This window comes from Chenopodium quinoa, unplaced genomic scaffold, assembly GCF_001683475.1.
Source record: "Chenopodium quinoa cultivar QQ74 unplaced genomic scaffold, ASM168347v1, whole genome shotgun sequence".
In the NCBI taxonomy this organism is placed as follows: Eukaryota; Viridiplantae; Streptophyta; class Magnoliopsida; order Caryophyllales; family Amaranthaceae; genus Chenopodium; species Chenopodium quinoa.
The window spans coordinates 54,213-73,510 of record NW_018744466.1 but is presented as its reverse complement, the minus strand read 5'-3'; the positions used below and the strand labels follow the sequence as shown (position 1 = coordinate 73,510).

The 19,298-nt window shown below is 38.8% G+C and overlaps 1 protein-coding gene across 1 annotated transcript; it reads right to left on the bottom strand.

Moving 5' to 3' along the window:
- Nucleotides 1-18,004: 18,004 nt before the first annotated feature.
- LOC110697527 (protein FAR-RED IMPAIRED RESPONSE 1-like) lies at nucleotides 18,005-18,598 on the bottom strand. The gene has a single exon (XM_021874894.1). The coding sequence runs from the start codon at nucleotides 18,596-18,598 to the stop codon at nucleotides 18,005-18,007; it is 594 nt and encodes a 197-aa protein (XP_021730586.1).
- Between the last annotated feature and the right edge of the window lie 700 nt (nucleotides 18,599-19,298).

Sequence of the window (19,298 nt, the reverse complement as noted above, 5' to 3'; positions counted from 1 at the left end):
CAGAGGACGAATTCGAGTCTAGCTCTTCTGGCCATGCTTCTCTGGACACAGAAGATAAAAACAGTCGCCTACAAGAGGCGAGGCTTTCTCACGCAGTTGAGAAGGGGGACGATTGGGCGGAGCCATCCGCCTCTCACCGAGAGCAAAATACCCCCTACTACTGCACGGTACCTCGGGGCCGGATCACGGCCATGCAAGAGAAAGTGGGGAGCTTTATCGCAAACCACACAATGGGCCCCGGCTTCTTAGTGTTTGTGCCGGATCCAGAAGACACAGTCGTCTGGCCGGCTGGTACCAGTTATGATGGTGCCTGCTTTGGCTGCTACGAGGCGGCCATCAAGGCTGGGCTGCGCTTCCCACTACATCCGGCTGTTCAACGGATCTTGGATGGGTATGAGTTGGGGTTATGGCAGTTAGCCCCGAACTCCTGGGTCAACGTACTCGGCTATGTGGCCGGGTGCGAACTGCACGGGGTGGAGCCGAACTTCAAGGATTTCGCCCACATGAACTACCTCAGCCGGACCCCTAAGGCAAGCGGTACCGGCTGGTATCAATTGACGAGCCACAGGGGCTACCTCATGACGAGAGGTAAAGCAAACAAATGGAAGGACTGGCGGAGCACCTTCCTTATTATTGAGAGTTCAGACATAGAGCTGAACAAGCGCTTCAACAGGTGGAACAGGAATCCGCCCCTTCTTGCAGGTGGCCGCAGCATGCCGCCTGTTCCCCCCAAGGCTAAGAAAGAGATCCTAGATAAAGGACTCTTCAAAGTAGAGTCGAAGGTGAACTCTACTTCATGGGTACGAGAGCAAGTACCCCTGCACTGCGTCTCGAGCTTCAAATGGCTCTACGACGAGTACTTTTTGGCCGCCTGTGGCCTCAGCAGTCGGTGCTCAAGAGGTAGCCGGCCTGTCGAATACTCTATTGTTCCGTGCATTTCTTGTTATGACTTTTATTAACTTTTCTATTTGTTTTTGCAGCGGACGCCATGAGCAAAATTACCGCCTCCAAGACTGCGGCGGCCATGTTGCGGGCCTCCATCATGCAACTGTCTTCAACCGACTCCCCCAACAAAGGGGCACCCTTGGTGGGCTTCGAACCTTTCACCCTCTTTTTGGAGTTGTGTTTATGCATATACTGACTCTTTTCTTCTTTTTTAGACAGGCGCTCCAAGAGCTTCTTCTTCCCAACAGCCGGACCCCAAGGCCCGGAGGACGACTGTTGCGAGCTCTCCTGGTTCTGCCAGGAAACATGCGGCGGCTGAGAAACAGCCGGCCACTTCTTCTAAAACTCCAGCTGGGCCACCTAGAAGTATGAAATTGTCCTTGTAAATTTTAGACTTGTTCCCTCCTTTACTAGGTCTAATCCGTTTGTTTATGCTTGATGCAGCCGGCCCTCAGGAGCCTGACTTGGTCGAAGTGGCCAAGTCTATGATCAAGGCCGTACCTCCAGCTGAAAGGGAGGCGGTCAGGGGTGTCGGCACCCTTGACCTAGACGGGATTGCAGGGGTCCTTGCTGAGGTATACTTAGCATATTTTTGAGTATTTGAATTCCAGGACGCCTGTTTTCTTTTTTGTTTGGAAACTGACGCATGTTCCCCTTTTTACTTAGGCCCTGCTCCGAGTGAACGGCCTTTGCAAGCCGCTTGACCGGAAGAACAAAGAGGTAAAGGCTGCAAAAGCTATGGCCGCCTCTGACTGTGATAAGGCAATGTTTCAAATTGCCCAAAATGAAGTTCTGACAATTGATATTCTTTATTATCAGGCGCAGGCTACCGCCGCTATCCGGGCTCAGTTAGAGGCGGCCTAGAAGAGGAATAGCGAGCTGGAGGCGACCATCAACAACCTCAAGACCGAGATGAGACCTCTTCGCCAAAAGATGTCCTCATACGAAACCTTGGAGAAATCCTTGGCGAGCGTAAAGGAACGCCTGGTGACCCAGGAGAAGAGTCTTATTCAGGAGCTCTCGGAAAAGGCCGAGCAAGAAAAGAAAGAGCTGGTCCGGGAGATGATGGAAGACTCTGCTCAAATCCAGCGCATGACTTGGGGCAGCCTCTTCCCCAATGCCGACTTTGCCTCCTGGGAAAAAACATACCGCCAGTGTTCTGATAGATATAATCAAGAGATCCTGGCGGCTACTGAGGAAGAGGCGTTGGAGGAGGAGGAGCAGCCGGTAGTGGCGCTTGTACCGCTTGGGGGTAATGCATCGAAGAAGGATGCAGCTGAAGCCGAGTCCAGCAAAAAGAGTGCTGACCAGGCGGCAGCTGCTAATATTGAAGATCTGCCCCCTTCATAAGCTTTATGTCTTCTTTCCCCGGCCTGCGTGCCGTTTGTTTGTATTTACCCGGCTAGGGGGCCGGGGCTCTGAATATTTTGCCGGTCTTTAATGACCGGCTTCCTTTTAATGAATATTTTTGTTTTGCTTCAAATTTGTTTAAGTATTAAATATTCTGATATCCAATTGTACACTATACCGATTGTTTTACATGGCCGATAGTTGCAGACAGGTACGGATAGTTAGTCACGCCGCCCATGCCCCTGGACGACTGGTTGTCTGTTTCCAGGCTAGACAATCAGTCGGCCATTTATCCAATCGGTATTCGAACCATTTTAAAGACTGGATCCCCTTTAGGCAGGCGGTTCTGTCATTTGTAAAATTAACCAAGTAGGAAAGTGGTTTCCTACTTGTCATGTTTTTAGGCTAGAGACTTTAGGCCGTCTAGGCCGACTGTTCCCCGCCATATTTAATCTAGTGTGAACAGGTGTTGTATAAACACCTTTTTAGTTTCATACTAAATTTTTAAGGAGTGACCAAGTAAACATGATTGTTACCTAGTCGCCAAGTAACTGAGTAGTAGAGGTATCAAGCGGTGGGTACCGGTTGTTCCCCTTTATTAGCCAATGTTTGTTGGCTTTTAACTCATAGGTTGTTATTGTAGCAGGAGTAGTGGTTGAGAGCCCCTGTTTGCTAAAAACAGGCGGACGACTCATACCTTTTAGGCTCCATACTAAGTTTAAGAGAGTGACTATGAGTTAACTTTGGTGTTACTCAGTCGCCGTCACTCCTGCTTGAGTAGTAAAGGTACCAGGCGGTGGAGGCCGGCTGAACCTTTTGATTCGCCAATGTTTGTTGGCTATTAACTCAAGAGGTACCCCCTGCATTTATCCCAAGTAATACAGGCGGTCATCTGACTCAGATGTCAACTGCTACCACTGGTTTGGTTAGTGATAGAGTTATCCTTGTCTCAAAAACGGCTACGTGGTTGCCCTTGGGGACAGTCGTATAGGTGCCGTGTAATTAGTTTATAGAGCAATGTTCCACCCAAAAGGGAGCTGCTCTCTGCGACGAATTTCATCCGGAGGGATACCGCCGGACGCCTGCTATGATGTTGGGACAGGTCATATTAGTTTTGAAGATTGGATCAGTTGGCTTGGCGCCTGGTCTGATCATTCGGCCTGTGGCCTTGGTTAGTCCTTTGGTGGACGCAGATGCTAAGTAAGAGGAGGGCAGCTGCCTATTTAGGCACAGGGTCGGCTAGGCCACCATCATTTTTTAGCTAAGTATAGGAGGGTGGTCGTCTGTCTTGGAATCGACTGTATGCCCAGACGGCATGCCCCTATGGTGATAGAGTAAAATATTCAATGGAGAGTAGATGACTATAAAGGTACAGGCGGCATGCCCCTCTGAAGATAGAGTAAAATACTCAATGGAGAGTAGCCGACTGTAAAGGTACAGACGACATGCCCCTCTGAAGATAGAGTAAAATACTCAATGGAGAGTAGCCGACTGTAAAGGTACAGACGACATGCCCCTCTGATGATAAAGTGAAATACTCAATGGAGAGTAGGCGACTGTAAATGTATAGGCGGCCTGCCTCTCTTAAGTAAGAATAAAAATTAAACATGGAGAGTAGCCGACTGTTTGTCAGTAGGCATGCCCCTCTTAAGTAAAAATGAAAACTGAGTATGGAGAGTAGCCGACTGTTTGTTAGTAGGCGTGCCCCTCTTAGTACAAAATTGAATATTAAGTATGCAAACTTTTATTAAGTAGCCCTTGACTATTTATATCATTCAAAAGAAATATTTCTTAAGATTATCTACATTCCAAGTTCGAGGCAACGGTTGGCCGTCTGGTGTTTCCAAACGGTAGGTACCAACCTTGACCTCTTCACAAATTCGGTAGGGTCCTTCCCAGTTGGGAGTTAGTTTTCCAGACTCATTAGCCCTTCCAACTGCTTTCATTTTTCTAAGTACAAAGTCCCCCACTTTGAGTGGACGCCTGTGTACTTTTTTGTTGTATGATCTAGTCATTCTCAGGCGGTAAATTTCATGGCGCAAGACAGCATTGCCCCTCCTTTCAGGAAGTGAGTCTAATGCCAGGCGCATGGCTTCCCAATTTGCCTCTTTGTCATATAGCATTACTCGAAGAGTCGGCTCGTAGTGTTCTATTGGAAGAACAGCTTCCGCACCATAAGTTAGGAGGAATGGAGTTTCTCCAGTCGCCCCTTTTTTAGTCGTCCTAATGGCCCAGAGAACATGTGGTAATTCATCCGCCCATAGGCCGCCTGCTCGTTCAATCTTTTTCTTGAGACCGTCTGAGATGATTTTATTAAAGGCTTCTACCTGGCCGTTTGCTTGTGGACGGCCGACAGATGCAAAGTAGTGTGCAATTCCTTGGTCACCCAACCAGCTTTTGAGAACAGGCGTCTCAAATTGGGGACCATTGTCAAAAACCATAGACATGGGAACCCCGAACCGAGTGATGACATTTTTCCAAATGAATGAAATTACATCCTTCGTCTTGATTCCCTTTACAGCCTCCGCCTCTACCCATTTAGTGAAGTAGTCGACGGCAACAAGTATGTACCTCCTTCCGCCTGTAGCAGGCGTATATGGACCCAGAATATCCATGCCCCACTTAGCAAACGGTAGTGGGATATGAATGGTAGTGAGGTCAGTAGCCGAACGGTGAATTAGTTTGCCAAACCTTTGGCACTTGTCACATTTTTTCACCATCTCCATTGCATATGCTTCTAAAGTAGGCCAAAAGTAGCCCTGCCGCCTTGCCCGTTGAGCAAGCGTCCTACCGCCTATATGGGAAGCACAGTAACCAGAGTGAAGATCATCTAGTATCTCTCGCCCCTTTTCTGGAGTAACACACTTTAAGAAGGGTTGAAGGTACCCCCTTTTGTGAAGTTCTCCCTTTATTATTTCAAAACTGGTTGCTCGTTTTTTCAGTGCTGCCGCCTGTTGATGATCATCCGGCAGGGTACCATTTGTCAGATATGCCCTGATTGGATCCATCCAGGTTGAGCTTCTGTCTAAGATTCCAATAGGGTCTTCCTCAATGCTTCTCTTCTCCATTACTTCCTAAAAAACAGTTCGAGGAGTATCACAGGAGGCGGATGATGCTAATTTTGAAAGTGCATCCGCCTGGTTGTTTTCTGATCTCGGCACTTGGGTCAGATGGAAATCCTCAAGGGAGCCGACTGCTTTTCGGACCGCCTGTAAATACTTGATCATGGCCGGATGGGTTGCTTCGTATTCGCCATTGTACTGACTCACTATCAATTGTGAATCGGAACAGGCGTCTATTTTTCTTGCCCTTGCCGCCTTGCACATGCGGATTCCGGCTAGTAAAGCTTCATATTCTGCCTCATTGTTTGAGGCCTGAAAACTGAAGCGTAGAGCATACTCGTACCTGTCGCCCTCTGGCGACTGACATATGACGCCTGCTCCACAACCATTTTAAGTAGAGCTTCCATCCACATATACCTTCCAGACTTGGTCTAGAACTTGAGAGTCAGGAGGACGAGTCATCTCAATAATATAGTCAGCAAAGGCTTGCCCCTTCACTACTTTTCTAGGCTCGAAAGTAACTTCGAGGCTCTGTATTTCTATGGCCCATTTGATCATTCGGCCTGAAGACTCCATGATGGTCAGTGGCCTCTTGATAGGTTGGTCTGTATACACGACGACTGCATGTGCCAAAAAGTAGGGCTTCAATTTTTTAACAGCCATGAAGAGTGCAAGACCAAATTTCTCCACTAAGGGATACCTCAACTCGGCATTTTTCAGTACGTGACTGACAAAGTAGACCGGGAGCTGACAGCTGTCTCTTTCAGCAAGGAGAACAGCGCTTAACGCATGATCAGAGACGGCCAGGTACATGTAGAGTACTTCTTTGGGCAAAGGGCTGACCAGCCTCGGCAAGGAATGCAAGTGAACTTTCAATTTCTGGAAGGCCGCCTCAGCATCCGGCCCCCATTCAAACCTTGCCTTTTTCTTAATTGCCTGGAAAAAGTATAGGCATTTGTCGCCTGATTGGCTTAGAAATCTTCCCAAGGCCGCCAGACAACCTGTTAACTTCTGAACCTCTCGGATGGTACGAGGCGACTGCATGTCGATGACCGCCTGCACCTTCTCAGGGTTCGCCTTTATTCCTCTCTGATTGATAAGGAATCCAAGAAATTTCCCAGACTCAACTCTAAAGAAACATTTCCTGGGATTGAGCATGACATGGTGCCGCCTAAGTGTGGCGAAAGTTTCTCGGAGGTCCGACAGATGATCTTTCTGAAGTTTAGACTTGACAATCATATCATCAATATATGCCTCGACATTTCTCCCAATCTGATCAAAGAACACAGTGTTTATCATTCGCTGGAAAGTGGCCGGGGCATTCTTAAGACCAAACGGCATGACCGTGTAACAGTATAACCCCTGATCAGTGACGAAGGTCGTCTTCTCCTGATCTTTCTTCCATAAAGGAATTTGATGGAAACCAGAGTAGGCGTCCATAAAGCTCATCAAAGCATGGCCGGCTGTTGAGTCGACCAGGTTATCAATTTTAGGCAGAGGGAAACTGTCTTTGGGGCACGCCTTGTTTAAGTCTGTGTAGTCTACACACATTTGCCAGGTTCCATTCGGCTTTTTAACATGCACCAAATTTGCAACCCAGTCTGGGAAGTAACATTGCCGAATGAACCCTGCATCAAGTAATTTTTTAACTTTGGCGGCTGCCGCCTGACTTCTTTCTTCGCCATGGTTCCGCTTCTTCTGTCGTACCGGCTTCTTTTTTGGATCCACGGCCAGTTTATGTACCGCCAGATCAGGACTAATGACTGGCATTTTGGACTTCGAATGCAAAGATTGTTCTGTCAGGAAGCGAGTCATCTAAGATCAGGTCCGTATGCTCACCAGCTGGCTGAGGGCGGAATTCATCCGACCGCTCCTCTGCCAATGATTGCTATTTTCTGTCTTTTCTTGCGGCCCCTGTCTGGGATGCCTTTCTCTTCTTGCCGCCTGCTTCTTGAACAGGCGCACTCTCCTTGACATTGTCAAGGTCTATTTTTCTACCGCTCAACATAGTGGCCATAACAGTGGGCTTGACATCCGAGAGATAGCACTCTCGGGCCATCCTCTGATCTCCCCTTAGGGACCCGACTGTTCCATTATCCCTCTCAAACTTGAGCAACATAAGAGATGGGATTATAACAGCCTTGGAATTATTCAGGGTTGGTCGTCCCAGAATCATGTTGTAGGCCGAGAGTTCTTCTACTACCAGGAACCGGACTACCATGTGTCGTCCTTCCCCTTTTTCGCCCAGGCGGATGGGTAAATCCACTCGTCCCACTGGGTGGACGACTCCTCCTTCAAACCCTACTAAAGGGTGGGATGCCGGGTGTATGCAATCAGTCTGATATTTTAGTTTCGACAGACATTTGCTACTGATGAGATCTGAGGAGCTTTCGGTATCTATAAGGATTCGGCCAACTCTCTGGTTGGCCACTTTACGTTCAATAACGATAGGGTCGTCATGCGGCCCTCTTACCCCTCCTAGATCTTCTTTAGTGATGACAATCTCAGGAAATGAATATTTGGAGGGTCGTTCTTGGTAAACGGAATTTACATCTAACCGTCTAATATTGTCTTTGTTGCCCCTAATAGTGGGGCCGCCTCCTGAGAAGCCGCCTGCAATGGTGTAGACGACTACATCATCTGTATCGGAGCTGTCGGCCTGTTGATTCTTTTTGGTCGACTTCTTTTTCGAGGAAGTGTTCCCCGTAGATTTCTTGACATAAGTGTTAAGGTCACCTTGCTCAGCCAGGCGGTCCAGATACCGCATGAGAGTGATGCATTCATTGGTGTGATGACCAACGTCTTCATGATAATCACAGAATTTTTCTTGGTTCTGATTGTTTGCAGAACCCTTCATGGGGACCGGCTTCTCAATTGAGATCCGTCCCTTGATTTCCTTTAGGATAAATTGGTTATCCTTGTTAAACACATAATTTGGGGAGTATGGTTTGAATTCTTTTTTCTTCTTCTGGGATGGCTGTTTAGAGGAATCAGTTGCCCAGACCTCTTTTCTCTTCTCGTCTTTGTTTGACGACTGCTTCTGTCGTCCTTCTCTTTTGTCGGACCTTTTCCCGTCTGACTGTTTTACCGTACTACAAAGATCAGTCGCCTGTATATAGGCTTCCGCTTCAATCAAGGCCTCTTGAAGAGTCGCCACCCTCTTTCGGACCAAATCAAATTTGAAGGTTGACCCGTCTTTGAGACCTCTGAAAAAGTCAGTATAAGCTACTTCATCCGGTAACCCTTGAATCTGTATTCTCATCAGGTTAAATCGCCTAATGTAAGAACGAAGCCCCTCCTTCTCGCCCTGCTGAATTGTTCCTAAATCAAGGGTCGTCTTCTTTGCAGGGATGTTCATGGCGAAGTTGGAGGTGAATAAGTAAGCAAGCGTCTTGAAGTTATTTACACAACCAGTCGGCAGGTTGCCGAACCATTGTTGTGCGATTCCTTTGAGAGTCGCTGGGAAACACTTGCACCAGGTGGGATCATCCAACCCTTGAAGGTACATCAGGTTGGTGAATGCCATCAAATGGTCTTCTGGGTTAGTAGTGCCGTCATAGGCGCCTACTAATACATTTTTCACTTTGGCCGGCTGAGCGACTTCAGTATTTTCCTTGGAGAAGGCCGACGGCTGTTCACCAAGTCTAAGCAACCGTAGCTGCCAGTCCATAGGTTGGACATTTTTTGCTGCATGTCCACCAAACGGAGGTGGCTGTAAAAAATATTGTTGTTGCGGTACAAACGGTAAGTTTGGTACCGCCTGGTCGCTATGAAAATCGGACTGACGGGAGGTGCCGCCTGACTGACCCTCATGATACGACTGAGTATGCCTCATCGAGGTATTTCGCAGACTGTCTTGGAAGTTTGAAGTAGAGGCCGACTCTGACAATCGGTCACTCTTCTTCTGCTCTAGCAGTAGCCGACCGTCTGTGTATGTTTTCCTCGACCCGTCCGCCTGAATATGACGAACAGGTTTCCTATTTCCTGGAGTAGGAAAACGGTATTTTGTGAAATCAAGGGCAGGTGGCTCCCAATTCCTAGATTTAGGATGAGGGGTCGCCTCTCGCCCTTGAACTGGCTTCCTCTTCCGTGAAGTGGAGGGTTTCTTAGCCGACTGCTCCTTGTCCAGAGCAGGCGGCTTCTTGTTGATCAACTCTTGAATTTCTCCCTTGAAGTCCCTCATGAAGGTCATGAGTTCGTTCCTTGTGATGGGAGCAGACCCATCAGTCGGCTGCTGCCGAACAGGCGGTGCGCCTGCTGGCTCGCTTCCAGTTTGAAGATGTTCCCGTTCCCTCCTTTCGGTATGACGGGTACGTCGGGCCCTTAGGGTCCCGTCTGAAGCTGTGTGGGCTTCAACTTCAAATTCATTCTCAGTATCGTGGTCCGAGTGAACTAGAGGATCGTCCAGGGGACGTCTCTCTTCAGGAGCCGGTACAAACGTGGGTGCCATCTCAGAAGTACTCTCCCCACAGACGGCGCCAAAATGTTTCGGGGTTTTCTGATGTCCTGCGGGAGAGTTACAATTCCGAGACTGGAACCGGACGCCTGTACCTGCAAAACAAACGGATACTCCGGATGATTGGAGATCCGCCTCCGACGGTCAAGTTAGTACTTGATTAAGGAGTAATTAATGCGGAAATTAAAGTGATTGGGTCTCTCTAGGTGAGAGTGTTTAATGTGTGTAATCTGCGTTCCCTCCCTTAATGAGGATTAAGGGAGGTATTTATAACCTCGGGAAACGTGACAATCTAGGTTTAGGTTAACCTTGGGCTGATTGGGCTTCCCTCGGAAGTTGGGCCTAGGTGACCGGCTTCTCCATTAGGCATGGAGTATGCCACGTGTCATGACATAATAAGTCCAGGGTGGACGAATAAGCGTGTGCCACGTGGCAAGCCCTGAGAGGTCCAACTGGGGGACACTTGGCAGGACCTGATTGGCCTACGTGGCGCATTCCGATTGGTGGGAGCAAAATCCCCTAATCAATTGTTGTCAGGATTTACTATTATATTATCAGGAATCATATACTTTCTATCAGAAATTAGCATTATCTAATATTATCCTTAATTCTATTATTTTATTTTGATTATAGTATATGTTTGTCAGGATTTAAATTCTTTTCATCAGAAATTAAGTTCTACTTGTCAGCAATAAGAAACTATTAGTCAGGAATAAGATAAATACCCTCAGAAATTAGATTACTATTATCAGCAATAAGAAACTATTAGTCAGGAATAAGAATTATGTTATTTTATTACATTTTACTTATTCATTTTTTATTTTATTTTTTGATTAGCCTGTGAAGAAGAAAATGATGAAATTTGGTCGAGACTTGAAGATTGTATCAGAGAACCAAATAGACTTTGCTATTGATTTGAAGGATGAAGCAAAAACATATTCACAAGAATCTCAATCTTAAGGAGAGGATGATTTCTATTCTAATCCTGAATTTTTAGCAAAAATTGATGCAATAGTTGAAGCTGCAATGCAGACTAAAACTTTAGCTACTGATTTGGATCAATTTGATAAAAAACTTAAGTCTGATGCAATTGTAAGTATGATTACCTTTATTATTATTATTATTTTATATGTATTAAAATCATATTAGATTTATATCTGATATTATTCTTTATTTTGTATAGGTGAATAATGTTATTTCTTATCTTGGTTTGCAAAAAGATCAAATTGAAGATAAAGAACAAAATTTAGAGGATGCAAACCAAGGAAGCAAGGAACTAGAGAATAAGGCAGATGATTTTAATGTTTTGAATGTTGTTCAAGGAACTGATGTTGTTCAAAATTTGGATAGAGAACCAGAATTAGTTGAAGGCACAACACCATCAGAAAAAGAATTGCATTCAGTTAGTAATGAAGGTCTTCTTAGTTCCACATCACCTCCAAGAACACCAAAGAAACCCAAGGGTCTCAATGAAATTTATTCTTCTGCTATGAATAAGAATCAGGCTAGGCTTGTGCAAGAAGGGAGAAGTTTCATCAAGGGAGATACTTCTTTGCCTAGATTTACTTTAATTACTCCTACTCCTCCTACTTCTCAAGATCCACAACTATCCCAAGAAGAAAATGCACAAGTTAGTGAAAAAGAACTTCAAGAAACTTCTGAAAAAGAAAATGAAAAAGACAAGGATGATGACAGCACATCTAAGGTGTAATATTTGTATTTTAACTCAATAATTTATTTTAATAGTTATTGTATTTAACTATCATATTTTATATAAATAAATATGTTTATTTTTCTATTTTATTGTATTTATTTTTATTTTTATTATTCATATGCTTTCAGGATTTTACTAAATCTGATGATGTAATTCAGTCTAAAGCTACAGAAGAACTTCCTTTAGCTATTTATCAAGCCCATCAGGTAATAATTTTTTTTAAAAATTTTCAGGAATTTAATGGTTTTTGTCAGAAATTATATATATTTTTGTAAGGAATTCTGAGTGAATTAGATTGATTTAGTAAGGAATAAAATTTTTATTGTCAGGAATTAAATTACTTTTGTCAGGAATTACATTATTTATGTTAGGAATTAGATTGAGTTAGTCAGGAATAAACTTGTGGTAGTCAGGAATTAGATTGAGTTAATCAGGAATAAACTTGTCATTGTTAGGAATTAGATTGTGTTAGTCAGGAATAAACTTGTGGTAGTCAGGAATTAGATTGAGTTAATCAGGAATAAACTTGTCATTGTCAGGAATTAGATTGTGTTAGTCAGGAATAAACTTGTGGTAGTCAGGTAATAGATTGTATTATTCAGGAATAAACTTGTGTTAGTCAGGAATAAACTTGTGATAGTCAGGAATTAGATTGAGTTAATCAGGAATTAAAATACTTTTGTTATGATTTATATTATGTAGTATAGATTATTATTTTCATGATTTAGATGACTTCTGTTTAATATTTATATTTTTTGTCCTTGTAGGAAATACAACCTCAGCCTAGAGATGCATGTGCAGTTTTAGAATCGCTGAGGAATAAAAGTGTTCCTGTTGAATCTATTCCAATTGAATCTCCTACTGTTGCTACTGCTGACATAATTGTAGTAGATAAAACTCCTGCTCCTCCTAGTATTGATGATGAGTTTATGGTATCAGGAAAACAGCCTCCCAAAACACACATTGAGTTAATTGATGTTGATAGTACTCCTAGTGCTACAGATGTTCCTGGTGAATCTATTCTTATTCCTGCTGATAAATATTCTGGAAAAAGGGAGAAGAGATTTTATGAATTAAGACAAAAGCAAGAGGAGAGATTGCAAGCTGATTTGGTAGCAGCTGGTGATTCAGATTGGGTTCTACCACGTATTCACAAGATTCCAATTCAAAATAAAGACATTCTTGTGTGTAGGAATTTGCAAGAAAACAAGCCTTTGTATCACAGAAACTTGTCTGAACATGAAATATACATGTGTGATTACTTGTTTTTTATGCAATATTTTGAGCAGCTTGAGTTAGATCTTACTAGTGAAGATGAGGGAGTTAAGAGGCATAACAATAGTCTTTATGTACAAGATGTAGGTATTGTTATCTGTCAATTTCCCACTGAAGATCTTTCACAGAGTGATATCATTTTGGTTAAGGAGGAGTTTTGTTCCCTACGTCCGTCTGTGTGGGTTAATTCTGCTATTCATGATGCTTGGGCTTCTATGCTCAACATTGAAGAGAGCAAAGTAACTGACAGAGGAATTTTTCAATATAAAAGATTTGTTTTTCAAACTGAAGTTGCTGTAAGTTCTTTTTCCTTACTTCATTAAGAAATAAATTTTATTTATAACATAATATATTAATATCTATATATATATATATATATATATATATATATATATATATATATATATATATTTGCAGAATCTTACAAGTAGATACATGGAAAAGAGAGCTATTTATAAAAAAGAAGTTGAAAAAAATAAAGAAACAGGAATTAGTTTTGGAAACTTTGAAAAATAACCCAGAAGAGTATGCTAAGTTTAAAGATGATTTGAAAAAAATGGAGCTTGATTTGCAATTGAAACAACATAATGGTCAGGAAATTTGTGACAGCATTTGCAAGTGGGTTAGGCGTTTTCCATCGATCAACATAGCTGAAGCCGAATTGGTAAATTTTTAACTTTATTTCTTCTTTATAAATTGTATATTCAGGAATAAGCTAAACATAGTATGATATAAGCTTTTATTAGTCAGATTTTATCTTGTTATTGTCAGGTTTTATATTATTTTTGGTTAGGTTTATGGTGATGTATTAGCCAGGTATTACACTATTTAAGTAAGGAATAAAATTTTCTTTTATCAGGAATTAAATTACTTTAATCAGGAATTACTTTATTTATATTAGAAATTAAATTGTGTTAGTCGGGAATAAAATTGTATAGTAAGGAATTAAATTGTTCTAGTCAGGAATAAGATTGTTTTAGCCAGGAATAAGATTGTTTTAGCTCGGAATAAAATTATTTTAGTCAGGAATAAAATTGTGTTAATCAGTAATAAAATTCTGTAAGTCAGTAATAAAAATGTTTTACTCAGGTATTATGATCTTTTAGTCTGATATTTTCTTCTTTTAGTCAGTTAATAAATGTGTTACTTATTGTGTTTTATTTATTTTGCAGTTAATCTTTCCCATTGCGTACGATAATCATTTTACTATGCTGGTTTTCAATTTCATTGATGGTATTGGTCCAAGAATAGATTGGATAAATAACAGGACTGATATTGATCGAGATAAATTACATGGAATAGACAGAGTGTTGGTAAGATATTTTAAATTAAATTTGTGAGTATGTTCATTGGAAATTATACTTTTAGATGCTTATAAATTTATAATTTATATATTTATAATTACAGATTAGAGCTGTTGGTATTTTTTTGAAAAAGCATGAACATCCACCAGGTGACACTAATTTGGAAAAGTTGAAATGGCATGAACCTGAGTTTACATGGCAAACAACCAATGAAAATGTGGATTGTGGGCTTTTTGCATTAATGTGTATGAAAAAATATAATGGAGTAGATGGAGGTCTTATTGACTTGAAATATGTAATTATTTTTTCTCTTTTGTTTTTGGATTTATACTTACTATTTTTTAGTATTCTTATTTTGTATTTTTATATAAATTTGTAGAAGCAAAATCGGAAGGTATATAGATGCAAACTTGCTTATGAGTTGGCTACTAGAGAAGGGAATTTTTTGTGGAAGAAATTGTGGAATGATTGCATTGAATTTTCAATTAACAAGCACAAAATTTGGAAAGCTCAACCTACAAGAAAGAAGCTTGAGGCCAAATATGAGAAAGCAAAGGAAGCCATTCAAAGGGAAAAAGAGAGGCAGTGGAAGTTGAAGCAAAAACAAATAGAAAAACAGCGCCAACAAAATGAAATTGAAAACATCTCCAGCAAAATGAAGACAAAAATTAGATCTTTTTTTTCAACAATTAATCAAACATGCATATATATATATATATATATATATATATATATATATATATATATATATTTTTGTAGTCAGATATTAGTTTTGTTTTGTATAGATACATATAAATTTTGTTTATATATGTATATATTTTCTATTAAATTTGTTTTCTTTAATAATACCAATTTGATATAATGTTGTTTATGTCAGAAATTAAATTACCTTCATCAGGAATAAAAAATTAATTTATTTTGATCAGGAATAAAGGGAATTTTATCAGGTAATAAATTGTATTAGTTAGATACTTAAATACTTGTGTCAGAAATAAATTTCAAATGTTAATTTTAAAATATCAAATTTAAAATGAAGAAGATTCTTGTCATGAATTAAATTACTTTTATCAGGTGATATTCTTGTGTCAGGAATCACATTATTTATGTTAGGAATGAAATTGTGTTAGTGAAGAATAAAAATGTGTTAGTCAGAAATAAAATTGATCTAGTCAGGAATAAGATTATGTAAGTCAGGAATTAACTTACAGTAATCAGGAATTAAATTGAGTTAGTCAGGAATTAACTTGAGTTAGTCAGCAATAAGATTTTTTAAGTCAGGAATGAAATTGTGTTAGTCAGGAATAAAAATAGGTTAGTCAGGAATAAGATTCTGTTAGTCAGGAATAAACTTGAGTTACTCAGCAATAAGATTTTTTAAGTCAGGGATAAAATTAGGTTAGTCAGGAATAACATTATCCTAATCTGAAAACAAAATAATTTTTTTCAGGAGTAATAAAAAAATATCAAACCTTAAAATACCAAAATTAAAATACCAAAATATAGTATTTTTTACAATTATTTTGAATAAAAAAAAATATTTGAAGATTGGCCTCATGATAGAAGAAGGCAGCTGTAGGGATATATTAAATGAGTTGTGGATTTGGAGTTATTGTTCCAAACTCATTTGGATCTCTTGTTGCTGTTCTTCTTCTTTCAAAAAGTCCTCTAATTCTTTTGTTCTTCTTTGGCCTTCCTTTTGTTTTTGGTCGTTTTGGATCTTTTACTGTATTTCTTCTCTCTTCTTCTTCATCAAGTTCACGAATTTTTTCTTCATTTGTTTGGAACACTTTCCTTACAGATTTGTACATTTGTTCCAAAGCATCATCACATATTTTTGATGCTTCTTCATTCCCTTGACATATTGTCACAAGGTTGTAAAAATTCTTTGTTATTGATTGCCTCCAAGGAGTGTTTATTAATGAATGATCAGTAGTTGAATTTCCTAACAAAAAAAAAATAGATTACTACATTTTTGTCAGTAATAAGAAAATTTTACTCAGGAATAAAACATGCAGCTCAGGAATAATGTTATAATTTTCTGCTAAAGTAATATTATAATCTCAGAAATAAAATTATTTATGTCATGAAAAATGTAAGAAAAGTCAGCAATAAGCTATGCCATGATATTTTTTCTGTTTGAGCCATAATTTTTCTGACAAAATTGATTTTATTCCTGATAAATTTTATTTGTCAGAAAAATATCAAATTTTTCAAAAAGAAAAATTATTTTTTTGAAAATTGATACAAATCTGAATAATAATTTATTTTATTTATGAAAAAAGTCATACAAAACTGAATAAAGTCATGAAAAAGTTCTATAAATCTGAAAAGTAATTTATTGCATCATTGAAAATTCATTCTAATCTAGAAAAAGTAATTTATTGCATCATTAAAAAGTCATTTAAATTTGACTGAGGTTATAATTTTTTCTGTTAAATTACAGATCAATTATTGTTGTTCATACATAACTCTTCTCTATTTAAAGCCTGTTCTAAATCAAGTTTTTTCTATTAAAAGAGTTATATTAATAACCACTATTGTTTCTATAAAAGGTGCAGTTTTGTAACAATAATTTATATTTTTCTTCATCTAATCAAGAGTTATAAGATAATGGCTGATTTCTACGCAAATAAAGAAAAATGCACTTTTACTTTCAAAACAATTCATCACCTTAGTATGGTAAATATATTTTACATTAAGTTTTAAATTTATAATTTTTTTTGTGTTTTAGTAAAAATTTAATGATTTCATTTTTTTTATTTCAGCCACTTCCTGCAGAATGGAAGTTTTTTCTTCTAAAATTCAGGCATCTTGTAAGAGTCTATGCTGGGAATAATGGTAGAGAATATAGATTTTGGGAAGTAAGAGTCATAAGCATACCAGAAGATACAGGGTATGGTGGTATGTTGATTGATCGTGAATGGGAAAACTTCGTAGCTACTAACAACATAGTTCCTGGAGACAGACTTGATGTTTACCATGATCATGATACCATTTACATTAGAATTTTTAACGCTGATGGTACTGAAAGGCTTCCTAATGAAGCAGAAAATGGTACCAATGTTTAAGTTTTTTAATATTAAGATTATGTTTGTAATAAATCTGATTTTATATCATAAATAATAATATCTGTATCAGATATTAAACTATGATTTTCAAAAATAATAATATTTGTATCTGATTATAATATGTTGTTCATTGTTCATTATCTTCAGGAATTAGATTATTTTTTTTATTAGATTTGTTTTGTAAGGAATTAAATTATGTATGTCAGGTATTAAAATATTTTTATTAGGAATTAATTTGAATATATCAGGAATTAGATTGTATATTTCAGGAATAAAATTGTTTCAATCAGAAATTAGATTGAATGGATCAGGAATAAGATTATCTTTGTCATTTATAAGATTTGTTTTGTCAGGAATTAAAATATGTATGTCAGGTATTAAAATACTTTAATAAGGAATTAATTTGAATATTTCAGGAATTAGATTGTATATTTCACGAATAAAATTGTTTCAATCAGAAATTAGATTGAATATATCAGGAATAATATTATTTTTTTCATGTATTAAATTTTTTAGATCAGGTATTACTTTATTTAGGCCAGGCATTAAATTTTGTTGGTCAGGAATAAGATTATCTAGGCCAGGTATTATACTATTTAAGTCAGCTGTTACATTTCTATGTCAGGAAATTATTTATGTTAGTAATTAAAATATTTAGCTCAGGAATAAAGATATTTTTATTTTATACTAAATAAACAAGTAATAAATTTTAAAATAACAAAGTATGTACGTACCTGATTCATTCTCATCCCATATCCTTGATTTAGCAAGCTTGGTCCAACGTTTCAGAATGTATCTCTCTGGTATAGCATGTATGTTGTACATTTGCATTATTTGATAATGTGAAAGCACAACAATCCAGTCTCTGTGAAACACATACAAGAACACATAAACTCATTGTTTTGAGTGTAATATATGACTTGATAGGTGTGCATATAATCTTCATCAAGAGAAACAACAAAGAATTTGACATATTGCATTGAAGTGGTTTTTTCTCTTGCATATGCTCCAAGACTTGTTTCAAATTCCAACCTAAAATCCTTGTATAAGTTTAGAGTATAAACTTCAGCTGCATGTTTTAATATCTTTATTGTTGTTCTTCGTCTCTCAGTAGTACATCTAAAGTTGTCACTCTTTTCAGTGCTTCTCCATCTTGTCACAGTAGCTTCAAATATGTGAAATAACTCCAAAAGCTTAGTGGTTTTGTTGGCCTTAAATGAAATTGCTCTGTTTGTTACTTCTACCCTTTGAGATGAAAGAATTCCAGCTGAGAAAATATCCTTGCTCAATGTTGTGCACCATTTATCTCGTAGACCGTATAACCTATCAAACCATTCTTTTTTCTCTAAACCATGTTTTTGAACCATCTTGTGCCAGCAATCTTCAGATTCTGAATCACATCCGCTTAAGCATTTGTGAAACATATTTTTGAATTCAGGATTGGTTTTTAAAGTTCCAAAGTGCGACACAAAATTCTTTTGCAAATGCCATAGACATAGCCTATGTCTTGAATTTGGATAAACTTGCAACAAAAATTAAATTACTTTAGTCAGGAATATGATTATTATAATCAGGAATTAAAAAAATATAGTCAGGAATTAAAGTACTTTAGTCAGGAATTAGATAAATTATGTAAGATATTTGTATATTTTTCTTGGGCATAACAATATTAGAGTTAGAAATTAGCATATTTTAGTCAGATATTAGATAATTTAAGTCAGGTACAAAAATATTTGGGTCAGGAATTAAATAGTTTTAGACTTTTATTGGAGCTTAGAATCAAGATATTTAAAACGGAAATTTCATGAAATGCTCCTGAGTAATTTTTTTATTCACCAAATACCAATTAAAATTTTCAAATTCACCAAATACACTTGAGTTTAAGAAATATGTCACGAAATGCCCTTAATGACTAACGGTGGTTAATTTCGTTAGTCATTAAGGTTAATTATGCCATGTGGCATGCTGCAATTGGTTCTCTTTTAAATAATTAATCAATTAATTTAATTAATTACTTAATTAATATAAAATAAAAAAAAATAAACCCACCCCTAGCCACCCCCTCCCCTACCAAGACAACCCCTGCCAATGTCCGTCGGCGCCGGTGGTCCCCCTCCCCCTAGC

Bases quoted from the DNA above. Each gene is read 5' to 3' on its own strand.
- LOC110697527 (XM_021874894.1), bottom strand. From the start codon at position 18,598: ATGTTTCACAAATGCTTAAGCGGATGTGATTCAGAATCTGAAGATTGC.